Source organism: Aspergillus sydowii, assembly GCF_001890705.1.
Source record: "Aspergillus sydowii CBS 593.65 unplaced genomic scaffold ASPSYscaffold_2, whole genome shotgun sequence".
NCBI classification, from domain to species: domain Eukaryota; kingdom Fungi; phylum Ascomycota; class Eurotiomycetes; order Eurotiales; family Aspergillaceae; genus Aspergillus; species Aspergillus sydowii.
This window is the reverse complement of record NW_024467860.1, coordinates 2884058-2897267: the sequence shown is the minus strand read 5'-3', so window position 1 is coordinate 2897267 and position 13210 is coordinate 2884058. Positions and strand designations below refer to the sequence as shown.

The following is a 13210-nucleotide window of genomic DNA, read 5'->3' as shown; positions in this document are numbered from 1 at the left end:
GATTTTTTAGACTCAGATATCAGTCATGGTAGAAATGTTGGTCTCAAAATAGTGAATTTCCTTTAAACAATATATCCACGGTTTCAGGTTAAACATCATAAACACCATAAAGCAAAACCCAGTGTAGTATACATCAGACAATAGATCCCAGGAACCATAATATACACATGTCCTTAGCAAATTAAGCACGTGGGTTTCCCATTCAACCCTTCTTGGATGCTGCCTGTTTACATCTGCTGTCAAACATATTCGTTACAAAGGACAGGGTCTTTAAATTAACATACCAGGAAGCAGTCTTTTAGCTTCATAAACTCCTTTGCGCACATGTCTTTATGTACTCCTTGGTAATCGGCAACGATGCACTTGCCATACGCCGCTGCCTGCAAACCGCCCAGTCAGCCTTTCGGCCAGAACAACCAAAGAACACAAGCATACCTCTACAGCGCACTTGGAAGTGGCCTTTGCAAACTTCTCTATAGGCCGTGTCCGCGTCGATGTCATCTTTCCCGTTTCTGTAAGACTTAATGCTTGAATATGTGCCACCAAAAGTCTGGATAAGCAACCGTAATTACATAATCAGATATACTACACGTGACCTGGCGTGAATGTTTGGCTGCGCGATCAAGCAAAACATTGGTTGCAGTCGGCAACACCAAGTCACAGATTGGCCCGGCACTCTTCCGCTCAAGCTTGTGGTTTGTGAATTTACCGATGTTTTTCGGTGTCGCAAACTCCAGAACGACGAGCTTGTGTGTTCCCTCGTACTCTCGAGCTCGCAATGGTTTATTTGGTTTCTCGTCTCCATGAGCCATCTGCGAAAAACACGCGTTAGGTCGCGGATATTTCGATGCCTCCCGTTCCCGCTCAACGAAGAGCTCTATCCCACGAAGATCCGGCCCTTTCAGACGAAGGTACGCGATTACATTAGCCACTATTGCTACCTATTTTCTGCGGAATTTCAATGCTAACGGCGGTCTATCTGTTTGTTAGATGTCGGCTTCCTCTTCCAGATCATTAGCCACGCGGAGCGCCATCCGGACGCAGATCGTCTTCCCTACAGAGTATTGTTCAAAGAGTACGATGCGGCGATTGAAGAACATGGAACGGAAGCGGATCCAGGCTATGCCTGTATGCGCTTCCTGTTCAAGATGGGAAGCAAAGACGTCGTAGGAGATACTCTGTTTGAGAAGTTTGAGAACCTGCTTCAGCAAATGGGCATTGTGATTGAATTTGGCAATGACGATAATGACACCGACGCCTATACCGACAATCTTTCCGTTGTCGATGTCCAACCACGGACGAGGGCCGAACCGGCTTCACAAGAAATCCAGACACCCCGGCCGCGGCGAGCCTCATTCAATTCGATGTACGACGTTGGCGATGACCCTACTACTCGGAGCTTTATCAATCGCCCAAGCTCGCGATCCTCGTTGTCGCGTTTACAAACCGGCAAGCCCGAGTTCCAGGCCCCATCTCAGCCGAACCACACACCGAGGAGGGCCGAATCGCCAGACAGGACGCAACTGATTGCGCAATTCATGGACGTCGGCCGACGCCTTATTAGTAAAATGGATTCCCTACAGTCTGCTAAGGAAAGAACGAGGGAATTCTCGGATGCCGTTAATGAAGACCGTTCAAGGAGAATGACAGAAGCTTCCCAAGCCAAAAGATCCAAATCCCGAAGCGTACGCTCTGCCGGTTCAAGCTCAGGTGAGGAAGATGGGCATGACGATGAGTCTTTAGTCTCAGGAGACGTTGATGGAGCCTTTGAGAAGCCCGATCTACCGCCCGAGCTACTTTACCGGCCTTCACTCTCGGATCTGTTGAGGGATGCCTCAACATTCAATATGTATCGCCAACGATCTCTAAACAGACGTATCTTGACCCAGTGGATGAAAAAGGCTGTGCAGGCACAGCAGGCTCACCAAAATATGGAAATGGTCGCCCTAAACCGGGATAGAGTTACTCTAATTCGGCAGGCTTTCGGAACATGGAACTCCATCATCCGAGAGAAAAGGCAAACAGCTCGTACAGAGAGGTTCTTCAACCACCTGGAGGAGCGCGCCGCCCGCGCTCGAGACGTATATTTGATGACAAAGGCTTTCACCCACTGGGCAGCAGTCGCCTCTGATGAGCTAGAAAAGACCACTAAAGCTCGACGACATATCCTTGGTGTCAAGTATTTTAATGCATGGCGTGAAATAACCGCCGTCAACGTTCTCAAGGCCCAACGATTTGCATTACAACGACCCATGCAGGCTTGGAAGCAAAGGGCCGATCATATCAAAGAGCTAGAGACACAGGCTGTTATACATCATGATGCAAAACTAAAAAATGGGTTCTACTGGCAGTGGTTCTGGGGTCTCTGCGAGAGACGCGCTCCCAGGTGGCACGAATTCTGCATCAAGAGACGCTCCTTGCTTTACTGGCTGCGGACTTTCCGAACAAACAGAGAACGCATACATGAGATCGATATGACAAATAGACGAGTGTCCCTAAGATCTACGCTCCAAGCGTTGCGGGATAGGTCAAAAACAATTGTTGATGCTGAGCAGCAGGCCGTAACCATGCAAAGGCACCAGCTCCTCCGGGGATCTTTCGACGAATGGAAGCTCCAGGCTCGTCTGGCACCAGCCGCTACTAATGTCGCAGAGATGGTTGACACTAACATCATGCGAACGGCGTTTGATCAATGGACAAATCGAATTGACATGCTAAATCAAGCAAGGGAGATGGATCGACAAAGAATCATACGAAACGCATGGGTGGCGTGGAATGATAATCTCCGTTGCCAGGCATTAAGTGCGCGAATTGAAGAGCGCCTGAAAATTGAGACAATGTACAAATGGATTCTAGCGGAGCGATATCGACTTATGCAGCGAATTCGCGAGCGACGGATCAAACGAGATGTCTTCTCAACGTTTGTAACAAATGTTCGTACAAAGTATACACAACTGCTCCATAACGCCGATATTCACGAGGACCGACGAAATGACGACCTACTTCGGACGAAGTTTGATGCCTGGCGGACCCGACTGGCGCTTCGACACCAACGCGAAAATATTGCTCTTGAATTTTATGCCCCGCGCCTTGTCCAGGAATCGCTTGTGGCCTGGCGCTCGAAAAACGAGCATGTTACGAGACTGGAAGAGTGGTCTCGGGATGCCAGATTCTATTTCGTATCGACTCGGACTTTGAAGTGCTGGCGTTCCGCAACGTTGGACTCTGCCAAACGTCGTCGGCAGGAAGCTTACGCCACGGTGCGGCGAAAGATCAAAGTCAATCTTGCATCAAAGGCCTTGTCAACTTGGCAGTCCAAGACGCGTGAGATACTTGACATTGAACAGCAAGCTTTACAACTTGATAGGGCGAAGAATCTGGACATTGTATCGGAGTTACTGTCGCGGTGGCACGAAAAGACCGCACAACGAATTCAAGAGTGTGAAGACGCGGATGCCTTCTACGCCAAACAGATTGCCTATGACAAGCTGATACGATGGGCGGAAGGTGTGGTTGCATCTCGCCAGCTGGAGGAACAAGCTGTTAATGTGTATCGACTACATGTACTTGGCCAAGCCAACACCCATCTTCGCAAACTTAGTCTCCGGGTTTTCCAAATACACAACAGCTCTGAAACGGCGGAGGCCTTCGGGGAACGCAATCTCAGGAAACACGCAAGAGGCTTCTTCCGCCGTTGGCTCGATCAGGCGAGATTCCATTTCGAGGCTCGAGATTCTCCAGGACCACTAGTGAGCCCCACGAGAAACCCCAGTCGTGCTAGTGCTACCGGTGCAGAGAGGTCGATATTTGACCCTTGGCAGGTCGAGACGCCTTTCAAACTGAACGACTTTGCCCCTGAACTCGAGCGCCCATCGGCAACTCCATTAGCTACGCCTAACAATATGACTTCACCCTCAAAACGGGCAGCGAGAGCTCGGATACTAGCACGTGCTTCAACAACCCCAGCAACACCCCTCCATACGCCCTTCGCTAGTAGACTCCTACGCGAGGGCGTTACTGTTCCAACTACGTCTAGTCGACGGGATCGCACAGGACGCAGTAGCGCTTTGGGGACTGTTCGGTTCGCTGATCAGGAACCGGAGTCGCCCACGAGCGGGAAAGGGTCGGCAAATCGACGACCCTAAACTCGATAACATATAGTCTATGTTTTTTTAAGTATACCCTCTCTCCATTCCGTTTCTGCTGGGCAAGGATAGCGATTATGATACCCTTTTGTCGGAACGAGCGCTATGTAAAAGATCTGTATTTATGACACTGGATGAACAAAATAGAATCATATTATTTTATATCAGTTCTCTGCTTTGCTAGCAACTGGCCTAATAATTCCTCATTTTATGTGTTTTGATGCCTCAGTTTGGTGATATACTATGCTGTCAGCTGGCAGGCCCGCACGGTCACACGGCGGAAAAGCGGAGGAGCTGGTGCGGGATCGGCGTCATCATTCTGGATCCCGAGACAACATTAACTCTCCCACCAACCCTTGCTTGCACCACCGGACTCCCCTCGTCCAAGCTCTGCGGACATCTTCCAAGATTTTCTACGTGTTGAAATCTATTCATGTTCGTACCTGGCAATGTTGTACTATCCGTCCTGAGCGCACCAAGCGTCTGATCTCCCCACGACCACCCCTATGCGAGCTGTACTACCGGGGAGGCCCCCTGTGAAGCTCCAGTCTTTCGACACCGCGCTGTGGAATGATCTTCGAGTTGTTGTAAGCTTGTAAAATGAGGCAATTTTTGGAAATTCATAGTTTGTTATCGAGCTAACGCATTCGCGCGTCTTGCTAGGTGTACATCTCCGGCCAAGCTCTGGTTATACTCGGAGGTCCGCACAAGCTCCTACAGACGATCTACGTCGATGACACACAGGCGCTGGAGGCTGTCGCAATAAATGAAGCTTCAGGGAAGATAGCTGTTTGCGGAGGTCCTTATGTTTTCGTCTACCAGCCGTATGGGGTTCTCGACGAAACGCTGAAGGTTTGTCACTGCGCTTAAGGATGCTGGAGTTGGGCCGTGGAGCTTCTGAGAATGCCGAATGGTGCTAACGTCTTCGAATCTGATAGTGGTCGCTGTCCTCTACCCTCCGCTACGAGAATGACGAAGAAACCGTCCGGACGATATCGTGGGGTTCACACGAGGAGCTTCTTGTGGGAAACTCGTATTTGACACTGTGGTTTCTGAACGACAAACCGCGGGCGGCATGGAGGCAAAAGTTGGCAAACCCTGTGAAATTCGCGCAGTTCTCGCCGGACTCGACCCTCATCGTTACAACGGGGCTTTATGATCGCTTCGTCAAAGTATGGAGACGATTAGCGTTTGGGGCAGACGATGTGCGATTTGATGTGTCGTACCTCCCGCATCCCGCCGTCATTACGGGATTCCATTGGCGCAGGCCGCTACATGGAGAACAATCGATGGCGAATGTCTTCTACACACTATGTGCCGACAATAATATTAGAGTATGGGCGGCGGTTGATAACCATGCTCCGGCCCCACTGCATTTCTGGACCCAGATCGATATGGGCGTCTCTGTACAACCGCGACAGACGAATGGCACGGACATCTCTCGCCGCTATGGATTCATCGTCGACAGTAGGGATTTCTGCAGCGTAACTGAGCGGGCAGTGGAACGGGGCACGGGAAACAAAGGAAACCATGCGTTAGAGCACATTATCGAAGTGGCAAACAAAAGCCCAGAAATATGTGTTGTTATAGATGGCGAGGGACATATGTCTGCCTGGGCCTTGGAAGATGTCGGTTCAAAGACGCTGTCTGAATTGAATGTGTTTAACATTCTCCATGTCGAAGGCTTGGATTTCTCGTTTCTGCGTGGACGCTCTGCGCAAGAAGATTACGCTCAAATATGTGCTTTTCAGAGCGCAGACCCGAAAGACACGCTTTCGATTTTGATTCACCATTTTGATGGACGGATTGAATGGTTTGATTCGCAGGTTGATGTTTTGTTTGACCCAGCCCCGCTCAAAAATCGGATAGCGCGCAAGGCATCCTGGACTGGACATATTGGGCCTGTTAAGAAAATAGTCCGCAACGCCTTTGGGGACACTCTCACCTCACGTACCGATGACAACAAAGCCCTAGTATGGAAACAGAAACGGAGAGAAAGCGATTCGGGACTTGCCCGTAAGAGCACGCTGTTTTCCGACGAGCATATCCACCGCAGTTGCGTAATCGATAATGGAGATTTCATTGTTAACTTGCATCATAATGGCATATCTCTATGGGACGTTCGCTCCTTTCATGCCGAGAAACTTGCATCTACGACATTCCAGCTCTCGAGTAAACCGCTCTGCGTCCTGGAGATGCTTACGCATGATAAGAATGCCGGTGTGGTATACCTGGCAGCAATCGCTGCCGATATGACTGGGATTGCTTGGGAAGCCAGTCTTCCGATTGGGGAAGGACAGGCTAAGTCCCAGTGTTACTTGAAGGAATTCTGCTCCTTCGATTTAGGACTGGAAGAGGACGTCGCATATTTCCTACCCGTCGACCCCGCCGGCCCTCGGACACAGATGTCTGGGTTTTTTGATCTCTTTTCTCCTGATATAGCACTATCTTATACATCGACTGGCGTTGTTCGCACATGGACTGCCAAGGTTGATAAAGAGAATAGGCGCATAGAATGGTTACTAACGTCTACTGTTGAGACGGGCATCACGAACCCAACGCTTGCAAGTGGAAGTTCCATTAAGAAAGCTGCACTTGTCGACGAGGACCGCACACATTTAAGTATTTGGGATACAAGCGGGGCGCAGCTCGAGTTTGAGGAGCACTTCTCGCAGCAGGATATTATCCGCGACCTGGACTGGACATCCACTCCGGATATGCAATCCGTTCTCGCTGTGGGATTTCCGCACAAGGTAATCCTGCTCTCGCAACTGCGTTATGACTATCTTGATTCTGGCCCTTCTTGGACGCAGATCCGCGAGATATGGATCCGCGATCTGACGCCTCACCCTATCGGAGACTCATGTTGGTTGAGTAATGGCCACCTTGCTATCGGGGCGGGCAATCAACTTTTCGTTTACGGGAACGAGATTAACGTTGCAGACCGCTTGGTGTCACAGCTTCGCATACCTACTCGGGGCTCGTCGACTGTTGGTCTTTTCGATGTCGTAAGCAGGCTGAACGGTCCGCTCCCCGTATTCCACCCGCAATTCCTTGCGCAATGTATACTCAGCGGTAAGACGAACTTGGTGCATTCGATATTGATGAACCTTCATCGGAAATTGAAGTTCTACACGGAGGGTGACGATATTGATGGTTTTCTGGAGATGCCGCTAGAAGACATTTACTGGGATAGTGATGTAAGTTGAATCCTAATAAGGCTGTTTCTAGGCTAACACGGAGAAGACACCACAAAAAGCAGTTTCTAAAGAACTAAACTCGTCATATGCCGACCTTTCTCTGGAGGATGAACCGTCAGTGATGGACGAGGATAGCGCGGCCATTCTCAATGACAACCTCGCCAGAGTAGCTTTACCGCAGCTAACTAGCCAGGAACAAGTCCGACTGGTTGATACGATTGAATGCGTTGCCACTGTTGAAAAGCACCGTCGATCAATGGATGATAATGCTGCTCGCTATCTTTTGTTTTTCAGACAACATATGCTGCGCAGGACCCAGGGAATTGCAAATAAAGACACAGTATCCTGGCGAGAGATAGTTTGGGCCTTCCATAGCAGCAGCCAGGACATTCTCCTAGATCTCGCATCAAAGCAGTTTGGTGGCAAGCTGTCCTGGAAGGCTGCCCGCGAGAGTGGAATGTTCATGTGGCTGTCGAATCCCGTGGCGATTGTAAGGACGAATCCTTTCTGATGAGACATTTGCTAATAGTTCGCAGCGAGAGCAATTGGAAGTGGTAGCCCGTAATGAGTACACCAAATCAGAAGAGAGGAATCCAATTGATTGCTCTCTGTATTACTTGGCCCTCCGGAAGAAGAACATTCTTCAGGGTCTTTGGCGGATGGCTCATTGGAACCGTGAACAATCTGCGACACAAAAGTTGTTGGCAAACGATTTTCGGGAGCCCCGCTGGCAAACAGCTGCACTGAAGAACGCATATGCTTTGCTTGGGAAACGCAGATTTGGTGAGTTCCTGATGGTTCCGTCTGTTAATAATACTAACTCACGGAATACAGAATACGCCGCAACGTTCTTCCTTCTTGCGGACCACTTGCGCGATGCTGTTCATGTCTGTCTGAACCAGGTTGGCGATCTTCAGCTTGCGATTGCCATCACACGTGCATATGAGGGGGATGATGGGCCTGTTCTGAAGGAGATTCTGGAAACGAGAGTTTTACCTGAAGCTGCCACTGATGGGAATCGGTGGATGGCTTCATGGGCATTCTGGATGCTTGGTCGCCGTGATATGGCTGTGCGATCACTTATTGTATGCTGCACAAACTGGTACCTATCGAACCCAAACTAACTGAGCTCCAGTCTCCCGTCGAATCACTCATCCCCTCAACTCCGAACTCGCCTGAGACTCCTGGCTCGATTCCCATACAAGCCAAGTCCTACTTGTCCAACGACCCAGCGCTGGTTGTTCTATACAAACAACTCCGGGAGATGACACTACAAACGCTTAAGGGTGCCTCTAAGGTATCCGCCAAAGACGAGTGGGACTTTGTTCTCCGCAATGCTCGTCTGTATGGCCGAATGGGATGTGACCTCCTCGCTCTCGAACTCGTCCGCCACTGGGAGTTTCTGAAAGAACCCCAGTCCACGCAGCTCACGAAGGACGGCACTATCAATTTGGTTGATGGCGCTGTTGATTATCGCAAGATGCTTCGTCGGAGAAGCAGTCTTGTTGTTGCAGATATGCCGACCAAGGAGAGTCTGGGAATGGAGCCGGTCACACCGAAGAAACCGCAACCGCCGCCGACGATGTTCCATGAGCCGGATGCGAACTCTTTGCTTGATAGTTTCGGGTTTTAGCATTTAGATACCTTGTTGATTTACGTGTATGATGTATATACTAGGTAGCTGGAATCTTCCATATTTGTCATTTAGATGGGATTATTTCTTCTCATGAACGACATTTGCTACTCATAATTCATATATCTGGAATCTAAAACAAACACCAAGATAATCTCAAAACCTTTCAATCCCGAAACGCCGGTCCATAACTGAAGCAAAAAAAAAGAAAAAGAAAAACATAGTCACATCATTTCACATAAACAGAACCCGGTTTAAACAGATCTAACGACCCAAAAGCGATAGCCTCCTCTGCTGCCATCTCCCAGGCATAACACCATTGGGAGGATGCGAGACATGACCCTTAGCCGTCGCATTAGCATGTGCAGTCCCGTTCCCAGTCACAGGTGCATGAGTATATCCACTGCCACTTCCATTCGAACAATCAATCCTCACAAAAACCTCTGCAAGAGGCATATACTCGCGGCTCCGCTGGACACACTGGCTCTCCCCGCCAGTCCCAGAACCCACAGAAAACTCGCGCTGGATGAGCACCGGCTCGTAGCATCCCGGTCGCTCAAAGAGGCGCACCGTGCAGATCTCGATGTTTGGGCGGCTCTCCTTGCGGCGCCAGAAGCCCGCTACTGAGATTGAGCTTGGTGTTGGTGTTGGTGTTGGTGTCGGAGTTGTTGGAGTTACGCTTGCACTTGAACTTGGATGTATGTTTGCGCTGGGGTGAATACTTGGGCTTGAGCTCGAGTTCAAGTTTGCCCCATGTCCGCGCTGACGCTCGTCAATTTCCAGAGCGAACGAGACGTGGTCTACCTCGTTAAGATAGCCGAGGGGTATGGGGACGGGGACGCCCTGGCAGACTCCTTCGCGGATGTTCATGCTGACAGTGAATCGTTCGTCGAGGTCGAGGCCACCTGGGATTTGGGATTTGGATGGGCATGACGGGCCGAATTTTGTGGTGATGCGGTGTGTGCGGAGGGAGTGGGCTGTTGTTGCGAGCAGGGAGAGGAGAATGGATAGCTGGGAGGATTGAGTTAGTAGGGTGAAGATAAGATGAGAAGGAAAGGCACATACTGTTGTCCAATACATTTTTTTTCGGTTTGAAAGTCGTATCTTTCAAGGGTGGTATAGGCAGATGTGGTATAGGCAGAGGGTTCTTATTGTAGACAAGTATAGACCGGGTAGTATAGAGGTGTGATATCGACGGTGGTTAGGGCGCGCTGATTGTAGTGTAGAGAAACTTCAATGTAGATTGGTTGCCTGATGCAATGATGAATATTCAAACACCCCGGTACCAATAGGCCATTAAATACCCTGTTCTTTGCCCACCAGTCAGCCGATTTTGCCACTCCGTGCCTCGCATATCTAGATGTGTTTACATGGCTGGGACTGGGAGGGCTGGGAAGAACGGACTCGACACGACAAGTCGTGAATGAAGCCACGCGATGAAACGCAATGATATCCCCAAATCTCAAATGTCTCATTCTCTGACAGAACTGTGCGGAATGTGGGATTTGAGCCTTGCGTTTGCGTCTCCGCGACGGCGTGAAGTATGTGACTCCGCGCGGGCTACGGACATTCCATTCATCAGCTTTATCATGCCATGTGGAGGTTCTATTGGCAGACTACCAAATCGCGTGCCGCGCATCGTACATTCCTGGCTTTTGCTGGCGCGGGAGTTTATTTATTCGCAACATAGCCCGCGTTCTCTCGTGGATTTTCATACTGGGTTGGAATGATGCGACTCGGTAGTATGTACTTGGTGTATTAGTCTCAGATTCAGATGTCAGCTACTTGATACTGTGATTAAAAAAGAAGCCTTCTGAGATTCTCTTATCTATTGCGAATCGTAGTTTCGTCAGGTCACGACATTGACAGGCTGCCCTGATGTCCAAGCTTCAACCGCCATTTTTAACTTCGTCGCATAGTTGACAGAGGTTCTCTGGGACAGCCAAGCAAGATGCGGGGTGGCAATAATGTTAAGTTCTCCAACATCTTCCGCGAGTAACGGTGTAGTCTCAGGACCTGCAGGCTCCTCTTTGAATACGTCTGTGGCTGCCCCTGAGATTTTGCGCTCGCGTAATGCCTGAATGAGGGCATCTTCGTCCACGGTGCCACCCCGGGAAACGTTGATCACCAAAGCATGCGAGGACATGGATTCGAATTCCGGTGCTGAGATGAAATTTCGAGTAGAGTCGATAAGCGGCACAGCGACGAAAAGTACCGTGCTTTGCCTGATGACTGAGTCGAATGGTACTCTTGAAGGGTCTGTGGTGCTGGTACTTGATATCTTGCGATCGGATACTAGCACTTTCATTCCCAGATTACGTGCCATTGTGGCAATTCTTTTCCCTAGGTATAGCCCGCATTAGCTTCTTACAGCTTCTCTATGAGAGGCTTGGGCTGGGCCCTTACCAACGTTTCCATTCCCAATTATGCCAGCGACTTCGTCCTGGCAAGTTAATGGGGGAGTTCCGTCCTTATCAAGATAGTCAAACATCAGCAGTCCGCGCTTCTTCCAGTTCCCTGCCCTCGTTGACAGGTGCATGTCCAAGTATCGTCGTCGCGTCGCAAAGTACAACCCTATTGCGTGCTCGGACACAGCCTCGATATTGGAATTAGGACAGTTGCAGACAATGATTCCTCTTTTCCGGCATGCTTCAAGATCCACGCAGTCATAGCCGGTAGCAACCATCACGATGAGCTTGAGATGCGGGCTGTTCTCGGGTGAGAGTGCAGCGGCGTCAATTCGGACGGCAGATAGAACGAGAATTGATGCAACCCGAATGCGTTCTGCAACCTCGGCAGGGGATGTCCAGGAGTGAACAGTCTGCGAGTACGTGAATGGTGCGGGGAGGTTGAATTGGGGTATCTGGGGGACCGCCGCTCCCTGCAGGAAGACGATGTGATGATGTTGGGCTGACGGGAGAGGCATCTCGACAATGTCTGTCCTCGGGTATTGGTGAAAACGGTCCCAGATAGTGAGCGGACTGTTAGATATTTATTCCTGGTTTTGTCGGCTCCATTGGCGGGCGTCAAGGCGTTGCGACTTGCATGGATGGACGGTGGGGCGGCGCCCTGTGGATGACACCCTGCGGGTCTGTGGTGACAGACACGCAGATCCATCAGTGCATGAACATGTCTTGATTGTACCTGGACTCGGTCTTGAAAAGAGCGGTTCTGTGACTAATTTGTAGAACAGATGTTATACGCCATGTAATAGTAACCGTGTCGGCGTTTGCTACACAGTGACTCAGTGAGAGCAGCAGTTGTTCAGGTAATTGGCTATTGGCATCCATCTGACTTCCTTAGGACCCTGTAGATGAGTCAGGTTATTGCGGCTTATATAGTTTATACCACGACGCCCCAACTGCGCTTTTAAAAAATTCTAACCTGTTGAAAAGAAAAGATCGCTCACAAAGTAAGAGGCAGTTTAATGGTTCCTTGTTAGTTTCTTCGTCGCGCGAATACTATGACGAACACGTCTAGCAATCACACTCCCACCAGGGACTCAACTCTCACATATCGCGAAGTCACCGAGGACAATTGGCGGGCGGTAGCAAACCTAAGCCTCAAACCCGGCCAGGCAGGAAACCTCGCCCCCAACGTGTGGTCTCTCTGCGAAGCAGCCTTTTCTGAAGACGCATGGGTACGAGCCATCTATGCCGATGACACACTTGTCGGCATGCTGATGATGGCAATATGGGATCCTAGCGAGGCCTACTATATCTGGCGATTCATGATTGACGGTCGGTACCAGGGTCTTGGATACGGCCGACGGGGCGTGGAGTTCGCGATTGCGCACATCCGACAGCATAATCCCCGGGCAAAGACATTGGGGGTGATGTCGACACCACCAGAAGGGAAAACGGGCGAGGGCCTGCACAAGACCGTGAAGCCGGAGGATTCACCTTTTGAGTTTTATCGGAAACTGGGCTTTCGGCAGACTGAGCCGCCGGATGAAGATGGGGAAATTATGATGTCGATAGACTTGTAGACGGCCAATGTGGAATTTAGTTGATCATCTTGAAGTGGACAGTCTTGCGTCATATTCATCTGACAAAGAGGATAAATATCCCACTCTTTCCACCACTTGGAAGATGATGTTTGGTATTCGCTTGGTGCTCCAGCATTACTGTAGCTTGTCAGTTGTGTTGCGTGGAGTTGGGGAAGTGGGCCCTGCTTATCGCTTATCGCCAGCTTAGTCATTGTGCTTGTGACGCCTTCTTCCTCCAACTTTC

General features: G+C 50.0%; 6 protein-coding genes across 6 annotated transcripts; 3 read left to right on the top strand and 3 right to left on the bottom strand.

Moving 5' to 3' along the window:
• Positions 1-35: 35 nt before the first annotated feature.
• Positions 36-523, bottom strand: ASPSYDRAFT_41505 (uncharacterized protein). The gene is made up of 3 exons (XM_040846298.1): positions 436-523; positions 285-380; positions 36-223 (listed from the first exon to the last, which is right to left on the bottom strand). The coding sequence occupies exons 1-3, from the start codon at positions 499-501 to the stop codon at positions 203-205; spliced, it is 183 nt and encodes a 60-aa protein (XP_040706616.1). The 5' UTR covers positions 502-523; the 3' UTR covers positions 36-202.
• A 324-nt stretch (positions 524-847) lies between these two features.
• On the top strand, positions 848-4145 carry ASPSYDRAFT_144836 (Sfi1 family protein; the record flags this gene model as incomplete). Its single annotated transcript, XM_040841470.1, has 2 exons — positions 848-911; positions 991-4145. The coding sequence occupies 2 exons, from the start codon at positions 848-850 to the stop codon at positions 4143-4145; spliced, it is 3219 nt and encodes a 1072-aa protein (XP_040706615.1).
• Positions 4146-4480: 335 nt separating this feature from the next.
• Positions 4481-9172, top strand: ASPSYDRAFT_41503 (WD repeat protein). The gene is made up of 7 exons (XM_040846297.1): positions 4481-4732; positions 4809-4997; positions 5084-7345; positions 7392-7835; positions 7882-8128; positions 8180-8430; positions 8481-9172. Exons 1-7 carry the CDS (start codon positions 4652-4654, stop codon positions 8976-8978), a joined length of 3972 nt encoding a protein of 1323 aa, XP_040706614.1. The 5' UTR covers positions 4481-4651; the 3' UTR covers positions 8979-9172.
• ASPSYDRAFT_669376 (uncharacterized protein) lies at positions 9111-10492 on the bottom strand. Its single transcript, XM_040850375.1, has 2 exons — positions 10044-10492; positions 9111-9989 (listed from the first exon to the last, which is right to left on the bottom strand). Exons 1-2 carry the CDS (start codon positions 10056-10058, stop codon positions 9243-9245), a joined length of 762 nt encoding a protein of 253 aa, XP_040706613.1. The 5' UTR covers positions 10059-10492; the 3' UTR covers positions 9111-9242.
• Positions 10493-10827: 335 nt separating this feature from the next.
• On the bottom strand, positions 10828-11904 carry ASPSYDRAFT_86457 (D-isomer specific 2-hydroxyacid dehydrogenase family protein; the record flags this gene model as incomplete). Its single annotated transcript, XM_040851663.1, has 2 exons — positions 10828-11321; positions 11385-11904. The coding sequence occupies 2 exons, from the start codon at positions 11902-11904 to the stop codon at positions 10828-10830; spliced, it is 1014 nt and encodes a 337-aa protein (XP_040706612.1).
• A 537-nt stretch (positions 11905-12441) lies between these two features.
• Positions 12442-12966, top strand: ASPSYDRAFT_28424 (GNAT family N-acetyltransferase; the record flags this gene model as incomplete). The annotated part of the gene is made up of 1 exon (XM_040844519.1): positions 12442-12966. The coding sequence occupies one exon, from the start codon at positions 12442-12444 to the stop codon at positions 12964-12966; it is 525 nt and encodes a 174-aa protein (XP_040706611.1).
• Between the last annotated feature and the right edge of the window lie 244 nt (positions 12967-13210).